Below are 21743 nucleotides of genomic sequence, written 5' to 3'. Positions count from 1 at the left end.
CAACAACACCTTTAACAGTCAAAATCCTTTCCCTGTGAGGGCAAAGAAATTCAAGCAAGTGTCCACAGTGAGGTAATACTGAAAAACTATTATTTGTCTCTATTTCCAGATGTTCCCTAAGAACAGAGCAGTAAGTTGCAGGGCACTTAGTCACTAGGAAAATTTGAACGCAAGCACACAATCTCTAAGTTGGTGCTCAAGTAAGGACAAATAAGACAATGTGTGTGTTGGATAATAGGGAGAAAGTTAAAATGAGAACATAAAATACTTTATTTTTGCTTTTCCTCATCATTGATACATACATTTTCAAGTGTATCCATGTCATCAATGATCCCATGGGAGGATCCAAGTTAAACTTACCAGCAGCCTTCAGTTACCTGCACACCATTTACATACATACACGTATACTAACGCTAACAAAAAAAGATAACTGCATTTTATAAATTACCTCTTGTAGGGCATTCCATAGTTCCTCATCTGTGTGCTCATTAAAGGGATCCAGGTTTTTCCTCATTGTTCCAGTGAACAAAACAGGCTCCTAAATGTCCAAAAGAGTGAATATCATTACTGTTGTCTCTTTTCATTTTATTCCAATGTTGATTTTCAGACTAGAATTAAACTATGAAAACAAAGGAAAGCAAAACAAAACCACAAAAAAAGTCAATATTCACTAGAATCATTATGTCTGCGAATGCCTGTTTACCAAACAACACCTCTACAAATTTACCATTGTACACATTGTGCTCTACGTCTCTTCCAGACCACTGAACACTAACAAGAACAGCTATGCAGGGTGCCCTCTTAAGAAAATGAAGGTGCAAATGGGAGGTCTGGCTTTTACAAATGCTTCCTGGGTAATAGCTACAGAAACAGGAAATACAAGGATATACTCATTTGAGGAATGTTACATCAATGGAACTACTGAAATATTATCAATCCTGGGTTATGCAAGAAAATATTAAGCAAACCTCTGATTAATTGCAGTTTATGCTTCAAAGGAAAATTGGTATTTTCTCCATTAATAAAACAGTCTTCTGGTATTGGGGATCTCTCTCTGTGGGTCCAAATGGGATGTTCTGTCCTTTGTCCAAAGGGGACATAAACTAATGAGGCCAGTGGCACCTCTGCTCATGAAGAGATCACCTCTGATGTTGCATCAGCTAATCCCCGTGTTATCTCGTCTGCACATCAGGGTTACCTCTCAGAACCTCGTTATTAATGACCAGGTTAAGGTAACCTGAAACCTATTGTGAAGTACACATGTAATAAAAATATTTTAATTTAAATAGCTCTTCTATTCATCTGCCTCAGGAGGTACCCACAATTAAATAGCTCTTAAAATACATGCCTCCTTCTGAATGTCAAGGAAGAACATTGTCCATGAGTTTCCATAGGCTGTAAATGTTTCCTTCTGGCTCAAGCAACTCAGGTCACAAGGACATGAGCAGCAAAGAGTCCAACTGGCTACTTTCAGTGAAGATGGCAGAACCACAGGTGCACAGATGTGGGAACCAGAGCCCTGGGTTTTCCATGGGTGCCCAGAACTGCTCAAGGGAATCAGAGACTCAAATCTCTCCTGGCCTTGGGGCTGGGCCTCTAACACATGGGAAGTGCCATTCACTGTCTCAGTTCTAAGACAGGTGAGGGGGCAGTGACATGGAAGGTCAGTGGTGTGCTACCTATAAACAGGTATCCCTAGACAAAATCTGAAAATCAAAAAGACATTAAAATGGGTGTTTTATTTGCACAAAGTTGATTAAGTGACTGATATGTCCCAAAAGCACTGAAAAACCACTGGTGGTACCATAATTGTTCACATGAGTTTCACAGAAGCAGAGTGGCCATGGGCAAGGTGGCTGCTCTCCACCCTTCGTCTCCCTCTCCTCCCACCTCCCCACGAGGGCCCACACGGTGGATGACATTCCACTCAGGGGCTTACACTGAGAGGCTCTGAGGATGAGTATTTGAGACAGAGGGGCTGGAAGAGCACAGGTTCAGAAGCAGCACGGAGACCACATGGAGACTCGGAAGGAGGTCTCTGCTTTATCAATGGCGGGTCTACTTTTTCTAGGATGGCAGATGCGACCTGAACCTTCAGGTCCCTCCCATAGAGCAAAATCACATCCAGTAACACAGTCATGGTTTGATCCTCATGGGTTTTTACAAAGAACCCTTTCGAGAGATGATATCTAAGCCGATTTACAAAATAACTGCTTTGCTTTTCATAGTTTGATCTTCCTTTCTTTGTGAAAGGATGGGAAGGGACGCAGTATTAGCGATTAAGGAACAGTGGTTTGGTGGCTCAGGAGAACAGCACTGGAATGCACCAGGGAGGCCCAACTCCCTATTTCTTCCTCAGGGACCTCTGCATATCACCTTCCTCACCTTCTCCCCTTTAGGAATCCCCTTGAAATGGATGAGTCTCTCCAAAGAATGGGGACTCATGTGAGGTCCTTCCAGGTCCAGGAGTTATTCACTCTGAGCTCCTGACCATCTGCAGTTGCCCTATGCTGTGTTCTGAACTTCAACCTCAGGCACAGAGACCTCAGGGAGCTTCTCTTAATCGTCACCAAATCACCCACTGCCGATTGGCATAAACGACAGAAGTGAAGTTCAAGTACTTCCCACTGCAATAGGGGTCCCCACTTAAATCTATATTATCAATTTAAATGGAAATATTGGGCAATCACTCATGTTCATTTAGGCAGGAGAAAGTAGTTCAGCAAATAAGAACATTTTTTTGTTATGTCATGCTGAATATATATTTTACTGAGTAAAGTTTCAATCAAAACTTGTTGAACTAGAGGAATGATTTACTAAAACATTAAGTGATTGAAGCTGTATTTTTCTTTAAAACCAGCAGGCAATTTGTTCAATGTCTGTTTTACTACGCCAGTGTGTTTTATGTATGGTATTGGTTTCTGCTCATTCTACTTTCATCCATTTGCCAAAGAAGAAACCATTATATTATCTTCCAAAGGTAATAAAGTGTTCATAGTAGACACATATTGCAAGAGTAGATAAGGGTCGAATTAATTATCATTTCTGATAGATATTATTATTTAACATGCCTACCTTTGTGCAATAAAATTAATAAACTAATCTTATAAATAAGCGTTATAAAAACGTTTGCAGGCAGAACATTCAGTGTTGAGATTTATGAGAGGACACACAACCTTCTCGTAAATATGTGCAAAATTTATTAGCCTACGTAAATTTTTTCTGATGGTACATATTTAAAGCTCATTTAATAAGAGTTTTACTTTAACCCCTACAGTTAGCTGGTGTGGTTCCGTTCGGAAAACAATTGCTCTTCTTCAATATAATAATTTAAATGGAGGACTAGCATCAAACCTGTTTTTCATTATGCTTTTAAAAGTTCACACATGTTATTTGTGCTTTCAGCCATATTCAATAGTTAATTTTCCCTCTATTACTAACATAACACAAATTTGTAATAGACAAGTGACCCAAAAGTGGCCACTTGGCATCAAAACATTTAGGGTAATAAGTGATAACCCTTTGACAGAACTATCAGATTGAAAAGTACAGTCTCACTAGACCTATCCTACATGATGCGGGGACAGGCCTCACTATTCCCAAGAAACTCTACCCACTAACCTTCAGACACTTAAGAACCTGGCACCAAGATGAAAACTGCTACAAACTAGCAAGATAAAGCACAACTCTCCCCTAAACTTTTTGGGTCACAAACCAGGCAACTTCAGCTATTACTGCTGTTACCCCGTACCCCAACAACTGTTTTCAGGTTAAAATTCAAGGGCCTTTTTTGAGGGTAGCACACATCTCTTGGTCTCAAGACTCAGGGAGTCACCTGAAGTCACTTTTAAGTCTTGGTTCCCTCCCCCAACTTTTTTTTTTTTTTTTTTTTTTTTTAAATCCTGTAGCCTCAGAATGAACCGATCATCATCCATTTTCAGAAGAAAAGAACATTGTTAGTCAACAAAGGAAGAAGAATTTAAGTCCTGTAAAGTCTTCTTTAAATACAAAAAGGTCACCAGCTCCAGGGAGCAGTTCCATGGCTTTAATGAAGACTTCACTGTGCAGAAAACAAAGGTCGACCGCATTAGGCTGGGATCCAATTGTATTTCTTTACTAGTAACAGCATACCTACTCTTTTTCTCTTTGAGTTTTGTTCTCAGAAAGAAAAAGGAAAAAAAAAAAAAATAAAGAAAGACAGAAAAAGAAAACCAGGTAATCCAAAAGAAGTCTTAAAGAGACACAACTCTGCTTACCCTGTTCAACCTGGGAGAAAAGAATACTAAAATAGCACAGTAAACTGTTTAAAAATTATCTGGCTATTGTTCTGTTACAAATTTAAAAAATCTATTAAATGTAAAAGAGAAGATCTGTTTGATCATGATAAAGATGATAGCTGTTGATGTGTGCCAACCCTCAGGGCACAATCATAAATGCTGAATTTGCATGGAAGTATTCTGCAATTGAAAACATCTTTGTGCCCACAGGATAGGGGCTCTAGGTGTCAAGAATCCATCCAAAAAAGTTTTGAAATCCATTCTTCCAGATGCTTTCTGATAAGCATTCTATTCCTGGAAGACAGCCCCACCTTGGGGTTCTCCTTGGGGAGTGCATTAACCATTTCAGATCAGTAGCACTAGTGAAAACAATTTTTAAGCTACCTGCTCTGGGGAAGGAAATGACCTAGGAAATATTTTCATGGTTTGCTTATTTCTGCAATTCTGAACACATATTGAAGAGTCCCTTTCTTAAGGACACAGTGTTAGGTTTTATTTTGTTTTTAAAGTGACTCTAGGTTGGTCCCTGGCTCTGTATTGGCCACTGTGCCCCTACCCAGGTCCTGAACCCCTAATTCAGAATTGCTTATGGTAGGGACTAGAAGGAGAAAGGAGGACCCTGAATCATCAACTAAGGGGAGATACACAAGAGAGAGAGGACTGGGAGCTCCCAGTTGCAGGGTGGGGGTGGGTGGCAACAAGAGGCAGCACTTGGTTTCCCTTTTACTGTGTCTGCTCCAGACTTCTAAGTTTCTTACCAGGGTGTTGCAACACTAGCAACCCTGCCCCAGACTTGTTTGGGGGAAGACAGCCATATGATTTCTGCACTGCAAATCCAGTAACCTTAAAGTCACCTTGACAACAGGTTTTCTCAGCCTCTGCAGTCACTAAGACTTGTCAGAGAAAAGAGTCCTGAGCTCTGGAGGTCAGGCTGCGAGTACCTGCCACTCATGAGCCATGGCACAAAAATCAATCCTTGTTTCTAAAATGATTTTTAGTGCTGAGTGCCACTTAAGATTTCTGGCAAAAGAAATCACACAAAGAATCCAGTCTTTCAAAACCAGCTAAATGCCAAAGGGTGACAAAGATCTAGAAGGCATCTTCAGCTCTGCTCCATGTTGATTCACTCTGACTATGGTTTGGAGGAATCCTTTTTAAGTGTGAAAAAGCCAAACATTGGGAGAACATCTGATGAGTTGTCATTCAGTTCAACAAACATTTATTGAAAGAAAAATTTCTAGAGTCTGATAGACCTGACTTTGGATTCTACTACTGACAAGCAGTTGACCCCAAGGTAAGTTATGAATCTCTCCAAGCCTTGGTTTTCCTTCCTGGGACATGGGGCTCGCCCTGCCCACCCTGTGGGGCTGCTGCCCCAAGAAGCGGTAGCCTAGAGGAGGCTTCTCACAAGGGCAGCAGGAGCCTGGCCAAGCAGCAGGACAGAGGGGTACGGTGTTTTAAAACTGCAGGTGTGACCAATGGATCATGAAATCAATTTTGTGGCTCATGATCATCATTTTGTCTTTTATATGAACTAGAATAGAACGGATATAATAGAAAATATCAGAGCAGAGGGCGCAGTGATGCTGTTTTATGAGATTCTTGTTTCTGTGCATGTGTGTGTGCAGGACTTAAATACAGGTCCAAGGGGAAACAGGATGCAAAGGAGATTCCTCCTGGGGACCCCGGCCTCAGCAGCTTTATGGTAGCGTTGGCGAGGCTCAGAGGCTGAGGATCTCCTGGAGTCCACCTGGTATCCTGGCTCTGCCACTTTCGCTTCCTGGTTAAGCAAGTTAAGCTCTCTGTGACTCAGTTTTTAAATGTGTCACATGAGGGTGACAATAGAATTGTTGAGAGGATTAAGTGAGAGGTGGAGGGGAAAGAAGTTAAAACACGTGAAGGATTTCACAAAGGTGAGGAATTATTAGTCCTGAGTAACTTGGTAACTTGTGGGGCTGCGACAAGCACTGGAGCCCCAGAAACAGGAGAAACAGCCTTTTCCTCAGAAGAAAACAGCAAGGAATGTGGGCAGTGGCCTGGGGGCAGTGGGGTGGGGGGTTGTTGCCAAGGGTTAGTGGGGTGCAGAGCAGTGATCAGGATCAGGAAAGCAGGATGGGAGGAAGCCAGAAAAGAAAACAAAGAGATGGCTTCACCTTTTATTCTTTTTGAGAAAAACGTCAGATTCCCTCGTTTAATCCTAGGTTTAATCCTAGGTCAAACACACACACACACTCTCACTCTCTCACTCTCTCTGTTTTTCTGCATTTATTTAAATGTAAATTTAAAGAAATAATTTGGTTTAAAGAAAATCACCAAGGATTACAAAAACATAAACGGAAATTAAGGCGCCAACTCATTCCAGAATGTGCTACCATTTTTTAGTTAAGTAGTGATCATACCTAAGTGGCTGGTTTTAATCACTCCTAAAGAACCAGGCACTGGGCCACCTACATTTTTGCATATAATCAAATCTTTATGACAAATCTATTAGGCAGTCACTATTAGACCTGGCTTAAGGATGAGGACACTAAGGTTGGGTGACCTCACCAAGGTCACACACACACACACTGTCGGAGACAGAGAGGAATAAAAATGTGGGTCCTGTAGATGCTAAGTTCGCGCTCTGAAGGAGGGAATCCCCTGCTAGCTCCTGAACGGCTTCACGGGACCCCGTACTCAGTATGCTATCTCTCCAAACTATGTTTCTTCTATCAAGCAACACTGCACCTTGGAGACAAAGCAAGATAAAGGTAAAATATAAAGGATCTGTGTTTACAATGCTTGGTGATCGGGATCTACATGGATACAAAGCGTAGCACTGTTTTGTAAGTATGCTCTCTGGAATAGACACACAGAACATTTGCACAAAAGGAGGGTGGGAACTTATGGAACAGAACCAAAACCTGGTGATGTCAAGGTGTATTTAGTCTTTGCTCAGATGTGCTTCCAAAACATTCCCAGCAGAGCCAAGAATCATCTAACGCTACTTCTTTATTTAGAGTTCTTTTATGTACACAAGCATACAACCATTTCTTATTAAGAAGCATTAAAAGTAATGTAGGGCACGTTTCTAGATCCTTTCATCCAAGGATATGAAAGGACTTGGCAGGCACACCCTCATCTCTGTTAAATAAACCTCCTTTGGCCCATTTCTGAGATGGGTACAACCAAAAGACATAACTTGGGAATTTAGATTTTCATTTTCTACTGTAACAATTAGAAGTAATGATTCTAATCTCCAAAAGGAAGTTTATGTGTCTGAAAATTTGCCCCATTTTTTCTGAAAGGATTATCTTTTTTGATCTTTTTTTTTTTTTTTTTAACTGTGGGAAAGTACACAAAACATGAAGTTTACCACCTTAACCATTTTTAAAGTGCACAGTTTTGTGGTATTAAATGCACTTACACAATTGTCACCACCATCCATTCACAGGACTTTTTTCATCTTACAAAACAAAGCCCTGTACAGCTTCATGTCCTGCCTTCCCTCAGCCCTAACCACCACCACTCTACTCCGTCACCATGAACCCTATTGTTCATAGCACCTCGTACTCTAGAACCATCCAATACTCTGTGACTGGCTCAACGCACTGAGCACAATGTCTTCAAAATGTGTCCATGTTGGAGCCTGGGTCGGAGCTCCTTCCCTTTTTAATGCTGAGTAAGTTTACATTGTTCATATCAGCCATTTTTAATCCTTTTATCTGTAGATGGATACTTGGGCTGTTTCCATTCTAGGCTGCAATGAGCACAGCCGTACCAATATCTCAAGACCCTGATTTCAATTCTTTGGGCCAACTACTCATAAGGGAAATGGCTGGATCATTTGGTGACTCTATCTGTGATGCTGGGAGGAGACCCAAGCTGTTTTCCACAGGGGTTGTAGTGTTTTACATTCCCACCACCAGAGCATCAGGGTCTCCATTTCTCTACATCCTCATCAACACGTGGTGATATGTACACACACATATTTTAGAGTAGTCATGGTGAGGTGGTATCTCATCATGGTTCTGAGGTGGATACCTTGATTTCAAAATAACTTTGAGTAATTTCCAATTATTTCAGAAGCGGATGGTAGGTTGCAATTGTACTCTGTCACGAGATGCAAGTCCACATTCTCCTTCCCTTGGGGAGTCAGGTTCTCTATGTTTCCTAATCAACAAATACTTACAGCCTCCTTATCCACACATCCAGAAAGCATGTTTGTCAGGTTCTTTTTCTTTTACCTCCTATTTCTCATCTCAGGAATGACTGTCCACATGTGAAGGGCGGATGTTTGCAGAGTGTAAAAAACCCCAAATTAGAATCCCTGAAGAGCAATCCTGGAGTTGTACACACATGCAAGCATCAAAGCAGAGGACAGGATGAAGCTGCCCCAGGCCTGTGGGGACAGACCCTATGGTGACCGTGGCTACTGACCTAGAGGACAGTGATTACTCAGTAAATACTTCCTGAGTTTGTGTTGAATAGATGAACGGAAAGCAGTGACAGGAGATGCTATTGTGCATGTAATTCAATCTCTAGAACACTCCCTGAAAGTCTTCCACTAAGAAGGAGAAGAAAATAAAACAAAATCAGAGCCCAGGAAGACATGGCAAGTCAACCCTCTGCCATCATGGCAACTAGGCCCTGGGTCCACGTGAGGCACACCATTTACGCTGACAGCTCTCACTGCTGCTGCCAGTAGCTGCCTGGTAAGGAAGAGAAAATGAAAGTGCAGAGGGATGGAACTCCTTTTCCCAGTCTTGCTCCTGATTCTGTACAGCCTTCTGGAACAAAACCACTTATTAATACCTAGATTCTGAAAGGGTCTGCAAAGCATCTATAAGATGTGCTCTCAGAGCTCCAGAATTTAACAGAGGGCCCTCCATGGAGATAATCACCCCTGAAGGGGTAGCTTTACTCCCTACAGCAAATTCCCTCATTAATACACTTAAAACCCACATTTCCCTATAGAAACCTCTCGAGTGCTAAACAGACCATTTGTTATTTTCTCAGAATTACGCAGTTGTAAGTGGATAAAACTAGCACAAAAGGAAGCTGAATCCAGGATCTATCTGGGTAAGTTATTGAATTGGTCTTTCCCTTCTTTCTCCCCCCAACCCTGCACCCCTGTGTGCTTGCATACACACAAGAAAAAACAACAACCACAAAATGAATGAACGAATCAACTCTGATATGAAAATACCTGTTGAAAATACCTATTTTCAAAATATGTTCTGTTGGGGAAAGAATCAGTCTTCTCATCCCATTTCTTAAAGAGCAATAAAATAAAAAGCAATTCAACTCAGGTGCCCTTATGGAAGGAACACGTGCGAATGTTCTAACTTGCATACCTGAGGTATGATGGACATCTTCTTCCTTAAATCGTGAAGTCCAATTTCAGTTGTCAAGATCTTATCAATCCAAATTTTCCCTTCGGGTTCTGACAATCTAAAAAGGGCCGAGATGAGGGAACTTTTCCCAGCTCCTGTTCTTCCCACAATTCCGACCTACAAAGAGATCCAGGAGGGCGGATGACATTTAAGAATATGCAGCACACCTAGAGGAACACTTTGGTTTTCTAAAGGTGAATTACAGAAGTTTTATGCAGAACATCAGCTCAAAGTTTCTCAACCTCAGCACTGTCCACATTTTGGGCTCAATAAATCTTCATGGTGAAGTGATCTGTGTTCTGTGGGATGCTTATCAGTATCCCTGGCCTGTACCTACTGGAAGCCAGCAGCAGCACCCAAGTGTGAGAACCCAAATGTCAGACATTGACAAATGTCCTCTGGGGACCCAACTGCCCCTGGTTGAGATCCACTGGTTTATAGAAGAGTTAAGATCAGTCATCCATATCCTGGCTGGGGAGACCCAGCAGCTTCCCAAGGGCATGCTGAAAAGTCAGCTCTTGAATGAGTTTTACTTCCAAGGTCTGGATATTTTGAATCTTGAGAATTTCTTGGATAACTTCACAGAGATGGTAACACGTTAAGTCAGAAGCATTATATATAAACAAGTATTAGTTTTTCCAGAGTCTATCATTTAAGACAAATTATTCTTTGGCAGAGAAACTAAATCGAGATGCTAAATGTCCGGTTAAGTTTGTTTAAATGTCTTAAAATGTTTAAAAGTCCATCTAGGGTCTTAGCAGACAGTAACCGGTAGCCAAAACAAGCAACAATGAGATCAACACCACCACTAATAATAATATTTGCTATTTACATGGGGCCTTTCATCTGGGCAGCTCATAAGGCATTTTACAAATCAATTAATACTTATAATAACTGCTCCTTGAAAGAGAGTCATCTCAAGTGATCATTCCTCGTATTAATGCCAAAGTAGAGAGAAATAAAGTGCATGGACAATAAGATCAAAGAATCAGGGCTGGGGATGTGGCTCAGTGGTAGAGTGTTTGCCTAGCATGCATGAGGCCCTGGGTTCGATCCTCAACACCACACACACACACACACACACACACACACATACACACACAAAAAAAAAGATGAAAGAATCAATATATTATAGACAAAAAGCTGGTCAGGAATCAAACTGTACTATAATGTAAAAACTAGCCTATAAAAGTGTGTACTTAAACCTGTATACAGAAAACTGGCCTTTTTACCAATGAGGTTGCTCAACTGCTAATTCCCTGGTGAGATCTTCCTGAGAAATGACATCATCCTTATTTAAAAATCTGGAATCAATGAAGGGCATAAGACATGCCCTCAATCGTTGGTAAATTAATTCAGCACATTTAAAAAATATTGCTTCAGACAGAGGGAAACTGAACTTTCCTGCACACTGGTTATGTGCTGGGAACTTTATACATTATCTTATTTGAATACTTTCAAATAAAACTTACTCTATAAAATCAATAATGGCATTTAAAAATTATCTTTATAGAGATTAAATGTCAGAAAACTGGCTTTATCTAATTAAAATAACCTTTGGAGCCATTACCTATCTTATGGGAAGTCCTAAATTTTGGCAGGGGGGAAGGGGTACTGGGGATTAAATCCAGGGATGATTTACCACTGAGTCACATTCCCATCCCTTTTTATTTTTTACTTTCAGACATGGTCTCTCCTTAAAATGCCCAGGCTGGCCTCAAACCTGTGATCCTCCTGCCTCAACCTCCTGAGTAGCTAGGATTATAGGCAGGTGTTACTGCATCTGGTGAAGTCCTAATTTACACTTTATGGATGGGTTGTCTTCTCAGCTGTTTTCTGCACGCAGGTATGTATGGCCCAGGATACACACACGTGGTTTGTGGCTGCTTCTGTCTTCTCTGGGTGTTCTCTTGTGTAAATCAGCACATATCAGGACACAGGCAGATGCCACATTGGAGAACATTGTGGACACTCACATGCTATCAGCTCCTTGGGAAACTGATCCATCTGTGCAAACTCAAAGAAAACTTGGCTCTGGCTATTTCTCTCTGCCATTCAAAGTCATCAAAACTACAGTTCAAAAATTTTTCGCACATAACCAATGGGTCTAACTAGATGCCTGGGGAGAATGTCCCTAGCCTCAGAAAGTTCATGTTCATCCCATTAAAGGAACACATTGAGATGCTTTTATTTTAGCTGCTTTCCAACAGCCCCTTTGTGTTTTCTCAACCAGGCCAAGGTTGGCCTCTGATAACTGCATCAACATGTTAGACGTCTGCACTTGGATCTTTCTGCATACATCAAACTCAGCATGATTAATACCTAGCGCCTCACTTAAAACAGCTGCTGCTTCAGGCCTCCCCTCTGTAATCTCCTAACTTCTCTCCCAGGTTCCCAGGCTCTGAATGCCTACCTTACTTTTACCTTCCTCCAAAGACAGTCTGGCATCGAGCCCTGAAGAGTTGGCATCTGTGTCTTGATTTGACCCTTCAGTTAAATTCCTGCAGCCATTGCCTACACTGATGGTGATGGTTGCAGGAATTCACAGGAATCTACCCTCCCCAAATCCCGATCCTGTGCTGGGGGTGGAACCTAGGGCCTCTTGCATGTGCTCTACCCCTGAGGTACCCCTCCAGCCCTGCGATGCCTTTTAAATATCAAAACAAACTCTTCCTAATTATAATCAGTGCAAATAAATGTGAAAAGTTAATAAGCACTCGCCATCAGCCAGCTCTCTGACAGAGTCACCCTTCATGTGAGGGTGTAACTATATGTTTGTTCTTAGAGTTACAAACTCACATTTAAACAAAACAGGGGCTGGGGGTATAGCTCAGTTGGTAGAATGCTTGCCTAGCATGCAAACAAGGCCCTGGGTTCAATCCCCAGCACCACCAAAATCAATCCCCAGCACCACCGAAATCAATCAATCAATCAATCAAAACAAGATTAATATGAACGTATTGTTGTGCTCTGTTTCAATTACTACTTCATTAAAACATTTAAGAGGCACGTAAGATTAAAGCATATTGATCATTTATTTAGCAAATCCCCTATCTGTAGATGTTCAGGCTGTATCTAAATTTTGCTATTATAAATAACCTCTTGAAGCTAAATCTTTGCAAATAACTAATTATTTCCTGAAGATGAATTCTTAGATGTGGAACTTCTGAGCAACAGATATGAACATTTTCAAAGGAGGCTGCTAAGTACTGCCAAACTACCCTCCAGAAAGAGGATCCCAATCTCCACCGCCACTGGGTCCCTGCTCATTCACCAACCTGGGTATTGTAACTTTGTTTTAATCGACATTAGTTTGATTCCCAGAGTGACATCGTTTCCCCATAACATCTCTCTAGGAGCATTTGATTCCCAGAGTGACATCGTTTCCCCATAACATCTCTCTAGGAGCATAGGACAGCTGCTGGCTTCCAGCACTCAATTCTCAGACTCTCTGAAGGACAGTTCTGGGCCTCACATCACACTGGAAACCTGTTCTACAAAACACCCTCAACCAACCTTCCCATCTCAGCTACAGGAGAGCTTCCCTGGGGGAACTGGGTGCTTGAGGTCCAAACCTGAAAATGTGCATTATACACCCATAGTTCCCTCCGCTGTGTACCCTGCAGGTGACTAATTCTGAATTCGTATGGAATCAAAGCCTTGTGCTCAGCCCATGGTGGTCCCCCCACCTAAATTCTTTCACAAGCATTTCCTAAACCTGTTCAAATCCTAGCCCATTTGCCACCATGTTATTTCAAATGGCTCATTTCACAAAAACTCCACTTGTCCCTTCTGCGGACATGTCCCACCCCTAACAGATGTCACATCACCCCTTCTTAAAAATCCATAAACTCTGTGGCTCCTCCTGTCTCACAGAGCAGTCATTCATACACTACTTTGCTCTTCCACTGGACTGTATGTGCTGAGGGCAGAATCTCTATTGGATTTGCATCTGTACATTTGTATTATCTGTGATGTCCTGTGAAAAACAGCAATTCCATAGAGAGCTGAGAGATTAACTCAGACTTGGGACACTGTTGGGATTATCACCATATTGTTCAGGTAAATGATAAGTTGGTCAGAGAAGACAGACACCACCAATGAGCCCTATGAACAGGATGGCAAATGGCCAGTCCCTCACTTTCAGGGGGCAGAAAGCAAGTCATGCGTTGTAAGTGGTTAAGTTTACCTTATACCCCAGGATAATGACAGCTACCTCTGATCAAGCACTGACTGTGTAGATCTCTGGGCTAGGTGTTTTCCAGAGGTGAGGTACTATTACTTCCATTTTACAAAAGAGAAAATGGAAGATTAAAGAATCTGTCTGAAATAATTGAACCTGTAAGTGATGCAGTAGGACTAAGAACCCAGTTCTGTCTGCCGCTTTCCCATTGTGCTAAGGGTTTCCTTGTCACTATATCCCCTTGGTCCATCTGGGAGACAGTAGGGGAGGGAGACCCTCGTGCTAGGCAGGAGAACATGCTGCAGATGCCAGTGTATAATGTGGAGGTGGAACAAGAATTTGGTTCACTCTGAGCAGACCACAGTTGGTTACAGAAGAACAGGCACCCACAGCAGAGGCTGGGAGAGAAACCTGCAGGTGTGGGATAGGCATGGGTCACCCAAAAGAAAAAGGACAGATTAGATACAGTGTTCTACTGGGACAGTGAGACTTTTTTATGACATCAGGTTATGAAAGGAACTCAAGTGCCTGGGCTGGTGCAGGGACGGAGTCAGCTATGTAGGGATGGCTAAACCCCAGGTGAAAACAGTCTGCAACAGAAGACAGGCTCTACCGGAAAGGATGTGAACACATGCATCAACTTAGGAGCACAGAATTAAATTATAAGGTAAACTCATGGTTTACACTATATAAAAGTCAAAAAAATTTGTGAGGTATTCAGTGGCCCAGGACTTTCTAGAGTCTCATGTCCAGTCCTGAGAGGGGCTGGAGTAATCCATGAGCTCAACTTAACGTTGATGAAGTTTCTTGGAAACTTTGTGGGTTATTGGTCACAAAAAAAAAAAGAAGATATGGGGGACTTCACAGAGGGTCTCTTGCAAAGGCAACTGATTGCAGAGAGCTGGGTGGCCTGTGTGACTGCGTTGCTAACAAGGTCCCAGAAGATGCAGGTGCTGCTGGAGCAGCCAGAACTGAGAGCAGGAAGGAAGTGGAGCCCAGGGCTCCCGTGAGGCGGGCTCTCTGAGAAAACATTATGTAAAAAAGGAGAAAATGTAGAAACTCATATTTCTGCACATTATAGCAAGGTCTAATACACAGCTGTAAAAATGTATTATCCAAGTAATAGCTCTGAGCAAGAAAAAAAATAACAAACCAAAATCAATCTACCTCGAGAGCTGGAAAATGCTTTAAAATGGCCCAGTACTCTCTCAAATGATCAAATCAACCACAAAATCACCTAAATGAAAAATGCAGCCAGTGTTTAGAATCGAACCAGGAAGCCTAAGGTGGTGTTTACCTCATTTTTGTTCTTTATTTTGACTTGCTATTTCTTCCATGAATTAAAAACCTGCTTAGTACCCATTACATTTTCCTGTCTACTATAACTTCCAGGAATCTCGGCAGCGGGGACCATCGAAAGGGAATAAAGCACCATTTCTCCTGCGTTGGCACATTCCCACATCCTTGCCTGAAATGGTGCCTCGGTCAATCAAGTCCAACACCAAAGGGGCGGCCTGCCATCCTGGGGCTGGGTGCAGGTGTGGCAGAGTTGAAACCTGGCAGGACACAGGTAGAGCGAAAGCATTCCACGAAGACACTGCCTGCAAGCAATCTCTAAAGACACAGACAGAGCTCAGGTGATGCTGGGCGGACCAAGGCATGAACCAAAAGTCAAGTTACTGGCGATATTACAATTCGGTCTTCAAATCCAATTTACCCTCAAACATTTTAGCATCTCAGGTAATCCTATCATTGGGGGGTTTTTAAGATGGAGGAATACCAATCGGAGGATATCCTGTTTTCTAACTTGTAAAGCAGAGGTTCTTCGGTAATGCCTATCGTGTGGCTTCGAGGGAAATTTAAGACATATATGAACAATGAGAATTACGTTTGCAACACTGAGATCTGATAAACACAGGGTGTGCAAGTAAGCAAACACCCCTACAGTCCTGCCAGCGACAGGACTGGAGAGGCTGGCTTTCATCAGAGCTGCAGCTTGTGTTCCCCACACAGCTGTCCTCACTGTCTCTGGACCTACAAGGAAGCTGTGGAAATAATTAGAAGCTTGCTTTTGCCAAGTGACTTACTGAAGCTGTTCCCTGGGTACCCTTTGGGCACTAAGTTGTACATTTGTTCTTTCATGTCACAAGGGCATCACTCATTAAATCATGCCTGTGATTAGGCCATTAAATGGGCCCATGGTGGAAAGAGTTTAAAAGCGGCAGCTTGTAAAGTATTTAACACTCCAGGGACTCGGGGTGCAGCTCAGTGGTTGAGTGCTTGCTTAGCATGTGCAAAGCCCTGGGCTCCAGCCCCAGTATTGCAAAAGGAAAAATGTACTTAACATTCCCATCTAGGGAATGGGCTGTTCATAGCATTGCTTTGTGAGTGGGTTTTCTTACAAGGTCCTTCCTACCTGCGTGTTATGCTCCCAGCCAGCTGTCCTCAGCACCCACCACATGCCCTGCAGAATGCCACTTACTGAGAGCGGGAATGTTCCCTAATCTTAAGAAGCCATCCCTCTGTGCACACACATTAATTCTGCATAGCCATTCACCAGCCGATGGACGCTCTCTTTCACCCTTTGGCTATTGTGCATAAAGCTACTGAGAATGTGGGTGAACCACAAATGCTATCAGCAAGCCCCTAGAAGATGATGTGGAAGGACAGACTCACAGAGGTAGAGGTTGTAGCTGACTCCGAAAATGAGGAGACTTTCTGCAGCCAGACAGCAGCAAAGGGCATCAGAGGCTAGGGGCAGCGGGTGCATGAGATGGAAGGACAGGTACTTTGGGGGAACAGGGGACACCAGAGTGTGGTGTTGTGCGCATGCTAGGAGTCAAGGCAGGAGGGGCAGGTGGGGAAAGAGCTTCCTACTACCTGCTTTGCTCGGTTTAGTCCCTGCAGAGGGCACCAGGCTGTGAATGAAAGGACCTTGCTGGCAGGTGGAGAGGCTGGTAGAAGCAGGCCACATACCTCCCTGCAGTCTCCCCAGCCCCTCCTGGATTTCCTTTCCTTGACTCTGAGCGAGTCTCTGGGCCCTTTACTGTCTCCAACAAGGGGCTCTAGTTTCTGAGCCCCAGTGGGGTTGTAGCTTCTGGGCTTTTCTCTGGCAGCTGAGAACTAGCCACACAGCTCCAGTAGGAACTGGTCTGGGCCTGGGGCCTGCGGAGGGGTATGGAAGCGGCTCCCCAGGCTGGGAACCAGAGTGTGGGGGGAGAGCAGGGAGCAAAGGAAGGTACAGGTTAGATGAAGGAAAGAAAGAGCCAGAAAAGGGACAGGGGACAAGAAAGGGAGGGTTGGAATGGAAGCTGCGACAGTGGACAGAGAGAAAAGCAGCTGAGCAATCCAAGGAGTAGGAAGGGATGGGAACCAGACAGAGAAGCCCTGTGACAAGGAGCCAGGGCTGGCTTTCTAGGTGTGATCATGAATAACTGGTGTCAAATACAGTATCCCAAGTCAGTTAAGTCCCAATCCTGGTGCTCAGGCCCAACACTACCATGAGGCAGCTCACAGCAGGAGGAATACGCTGGTTTCCAAGCAAGACTTATTAATATTGTCACTAATGTAATTTTTTCCAAGAGGAACAAAATGTCCTTTATAGGTCCATGAGCAAGACAACAAGCAGACACGGCACTAAATCTTTAGTAGACACTCTAATGACGATGGTTTAAACAAACCTTTTCTCTTGATTTGATGAGTGCTGTCAGATGCTTCAACACCAGAGGCCCGTCTAGACTGTAGGTGAAGTTGACATTATCAAAGACAATCACTCCTTCATGGGGCCAGGTGGGTGGTGGGCGTTTCTGATATTCCCAAGGTGCTTCTTTTTCTAGATTCGTATATTCAATCACCCGCTCCACTGAAATCATCTGAAAGAGACGTGAATTAGGTGCAGGGACTCACTGATGGGTGCTAAGGGGGGGTGAGGGGATGCTCATCATTTTCAACGCACTGATCAAGGATAACATGGGTCTAACACCCATCAAGACGGACAAGGATCCACAGTCTCCTTCCTTACCATGGCCCCTTCCTTCACTTACAGCCACTTCCCTCAACAGAGTAAAAAGGATTTTGTAAAAAGCATGGTTATGGTCCCCAGTCTTTTGCTACAGGACAGCCACCTGCTAGAGATGGCTTAAATCACATTGCCTCAAACCTCATCACAACAATCTTCTCCATAAGAAGAGCAAATGGAAACATTCCATGTTTGTTGTGTATCTTTTTAGGAGAAGGTATAAGTGTGTAGAAAAGGAAGTCACTTACATGTGGACTAAACCCTCCTAAACAACCACACCCTGGTCCCTTTGCCTACCAGGAAGGAACACCAGCAGCCCCACGGCTCCTGCCTTCTGCTCATCGCCTAAGAGAATAAATGCTCCAACTGACAGTGGGTTGGGGAAGTGGGGAGACCTATTAATTAAACAACCAACCTCAAAATACCAAATTTTTCTTTTACCGAGAATGAGAAATCACCCATTAAGAAACAAAAATAAACAGGCCTCTAAGAAATTAGCTTATATCCTCTCTAGGATTTCAGAACTTCCCTCCTACAGAGACATTTATTACATTTGAGGACAGCTTGTGATGAATATAAAACCTGCTGACATAGCATACATGAGACTGAGAAAAAGATGTATATATTTTATTTTACATTAACTTTAAACAGATGGAGGAAGGATCTTAAAAAACTCTGTTAGCTCCAATGTAAAAATAACAGTTTTAATATTTTACATAAGAATCGCTTTTATGCCATTTAATGGCAAGGAGACTTGAAAAGGCCAAGAACGTTCAGATAAACATTACCATATTCTCCACTTCGGCGCTTTGTCTAACAGACCACTGGAACATCCCCATGAGCGTGAGGGCATAGGACAAGGCCAGACCAACCTGCCCAGCATCCAAAGCTACATGAGAGGAAGGAGGGAATAACGTCAGTCTCATCCATAACCACGCCTGGCTCCTTCTGCCCCTTTACCAAGAGAACCCAGCAAGCTGCAGGTAAGGATAGTAACCATGATGCTTCAGCTAGCTGTTGGTTGAAATCATAATACATCTTTAAAAACCCACTAGGAATTTAGAAAGATTATTAAATGAGTTTATTAATCCCAACAGGATCAATATACATTTGAAAAGCAACGTGCTATGGGTGAGGAACAGTGTCATTATTCAGATACTCATCACTGTGGTTTCAAAGCCTGTTTTGTCATACTGCTTTCTACATCTAATGTGACCACAGCTGGGGACACTTTTTTTTTTTTTTTTTTTTAAATAACCTAGTGCTTTCCTGGTTCTATGATTAAATACTGAGACTCAGCGGTATGACTATGAGAGAGCAGGATGGTGAATTCATGCCAGACACACCAACACCTGCTTGTCTGGTAGCCATCTGGCAGAGACGACAATGCTCTTTCCAGCTGAGAATCTTCCTCAATCTAGTGCACAGGCAACAATACCAACAGTCCAAAAGCAAGACCTGAAGCCCTAAGCTGGACAAAATGCTTCACGGCAAACTTGCACCTCGCCTCGCAACTACACACAGGACTGGGAACGTGCAGAAGGCCATTTGTGCAGACATCAACCCATTCAAAGGAAGATAAAAGGGACCCGACAAGACCCAGGGACTCCTCTAAACGGGTCACACGGCAGAATCGTAAGCATCCCGACATGTTGTAAAGCTTTACTACACTTCATTAGAACCAACAGAATATGGCCTTGGACAAGGTGGCAAGAGTTTAATTTAATAACTGTAAACACAGCTATAAATTGTAATCATACCATAAATAGTTATTCACATCTGCACTTACTTTTTGCCAGAATCAGGGACCCAAAGGCAACAACGATGACAAAGATGGCACAGATGGCGTCCAGGCGCACGGCGAGCCACCGCGATGTCGTCAGAAACAAGAACCAAGCCTCTGGGTGCGTGAACCATAACAAGCAAGATGAACAAGTACAAAGCCCACGTCAGCCACGTGGATGTGAGGACACACGTGCAAGGTGGGACCATACAGATGCACATTCCAGGACCCTGAGGATTCCAGAAAGCTGGGCGACACCAGGCAATGAGCGGGATGCACATGCAACCCAGAGCGAGAAACAGTGCCGTCATGGTAAAGAACACACTAAAATGGTCTCAGGCACACGTTTCACAATGCTAGGCTGTAATACGAAGTTCACCGGCTCATGTGGTTGATGGTTTCTGGCTCTCCAGAGTGCAGCTCTCAATTTGTTTCTGGCACCTTCCACACTTAGTAGAGGGCCCTGCACACCGCACATTGCTTAGGAGCTGTCTCTAAATGACTAGTTTGATAAAGGACCTGCATGTAGGGCTTTTAAAAATTATTTTTATACACATTTTTAGTTATCGATGGACCTTCATTTTTATTCATTTATTTATATGTGGTGCTGAGAATCAAACCCAGTGCCTCACACATGCTAAGCAGGTACTTCACCACTGAGCCTCAACCCCAGCCCATCCATGTGGTTTTTAATGTGCCATTTAATCACCAAAAGACAATCAAGATCATAAAGATGGGCCAGAATTTTATGGATTTACAGGAAGTTCTGAAGTTTCTAAATGGACAAAAAATTCACTGATACAAGGAATAGTACGGATCAAGTGGGTGGCAGATTTGATAATCAGGAGATCAATTTCTTCAGTCACTTCTGCTGCCCTGGGGGCTGAGAAGTGCTCCTCACATGATCTTGTGAAAGTTTCACTGGATCATGGCCACAGCCGCTTGCTGATGAGCTGTCTGCTTGCCTTCCAGCTGCAGCACAAAGGTGGGCAACTGCATTAGGGACAATATGGAACCCAGAGCCCAAGCAATTACTAGACGGCATTTTGCAAAAAAGTTTGCTGACTCCTGCCAAAGGGGACAGAGACCAAGGGCCCAGAGAGGGAGTACCATGCAAGTCAGCAGAGGGAAAGCAGGGAAGCACAGAGGGATTCTGAGAGGAGCCAAAGACTATGGGCGAAAGGAGGCTATGACACAGAGGTGCTGGCCAACAAGCCTGAAGCAGTGGGACCCAGTCCTTGAAACCACTTCCAGAAACGTACAGACCTGAATGCAAGTCCTGGTGAGCATCAAACAGCTCCTGACACCTCTCTTCAGCTCTGTATGCCCGAATGGTCCAGAGCCCCTGGAGGGAAGATGACAAGTGGGAAAATATTGGACTCCGGGCTGCAGAAACAGACAGACAAAAAACAGAGAGAACTCAGCAAGACCAGACGCACGCAAACCAGAAGCCTTCTCTGTTCTGTGGTCATGTGGCCACCAAGCAGCATACTCAGGGTTTTGAGTTTCCAGAAGAAACGCCCCCAGCATGCTGGAGAAGACCCTACCCATTCACCCTCAAACCCCTGGTCAAACCATGCCTCGCTATATTGGTGTGGAAATGAAGGTCTCTGACCCACCTTTGACCAAATTCAAATCTAGTTATTTTTACTTTGCAAACCCATCCTTCAAGGTCCTTTCTTCCATATTCTTCCCAGGTATCTCTTTGGTCAAAAATTATTTTTTCACTCATTTTTGAGCCAATTTGCATTTTTAATAATTATTACAGCACTCGTTCTACTAAATCGTAAGGGCTTTCCCCACCTAAGATTTTTTTAGGGCCGGGATACAGCCACTATATCTCACTAACTAGAATGGCATTTGCACCCAACAAGTGCCCAACAATAAGCTGAACAGAGTGGCACCTCCCTGCATACTAAGCAAGTCTGACTCTGCCCACGGGTGCGAGATGAGTACTTTATGGTCACCATGCACCTGGGCGCCACACCGCACTTGCCCACAGGGCCTGCCCAGTCAAGACATTTTTGACTGGTCTTGACTTCAGCTCCAGGAGCCTGAAGGATACATACTCATCCTGGTGTGTAAAGGTCACTGTGACCTGGGCCAC

At 43.4% G+C, this 21743-nt stretch overlaps 1 protein-coding gene across 8 annotated transcripts in view; it reads right to left on the bottom strand.

The window, feature by feature from the left end:
• Positions 1 to 21743, bottom strand: part of Abcc4 (ATP binding cassette subfamily C member 4) — a 230969-nt gene that overhangs the window by 26302 nt on the left and 182924 nt on the right. For 7 of the 8 annotated variants that reach the window (XR_007108738.1, XR_007108739.1, XM_047552592.1 and 4 more), the window contains 6 exons: positions 20903 to 21022; positions 19643 to 19753; positions 18642 to 18742; positions 17516 to 17707; positions 9614 to 9769; positions 449 to 538 (listed from right to left, as the gene is read on the bottom strand). Coding sequence is in view for 6 of the 8 variants with exons in the window: in XM_047552592.1 (XP_047408548.1) it covers positions 449 to 538; positions 9614 to 9769; positions 17516 to 17707; positions 18642 to 18742; positions 19643 to 19753; positions 20903 to 21022 (770 nt within the window). In the remaining 2 variants the exon portion in view is untranslated. Of the gene's footprint in view, positions 1 to 448; positions 539 to 9613; positions 9770 to 17515; positions 17708 to 18641; positions 18743 to 19642; positions 19754 to 20902; positions 21023 to 21743 lie in introns of those variants that run through there. The other variant, XM_047552596.1, reaches the window with a different exon arrangement.

This window comes from Sciurus carolinensis, chromosome 5, assembly GCF_902686445.1.
Source record: "Sciurus carolinensis chromosome 5, mSciCar1.2, whole genome shotgun sequence".
NCBI classification, from domain to species: domain Eukaryota; kingdom Metazoa; phylum Chordata; class Mammalia; order Rodentia; family Sciuridae; genus Sciurus; species Sciurus carolinensis.
Note: the sequence above shows the minus strand (reverse complement) of the source record. Positions and strands in the feature narration are given on the sequence as shown.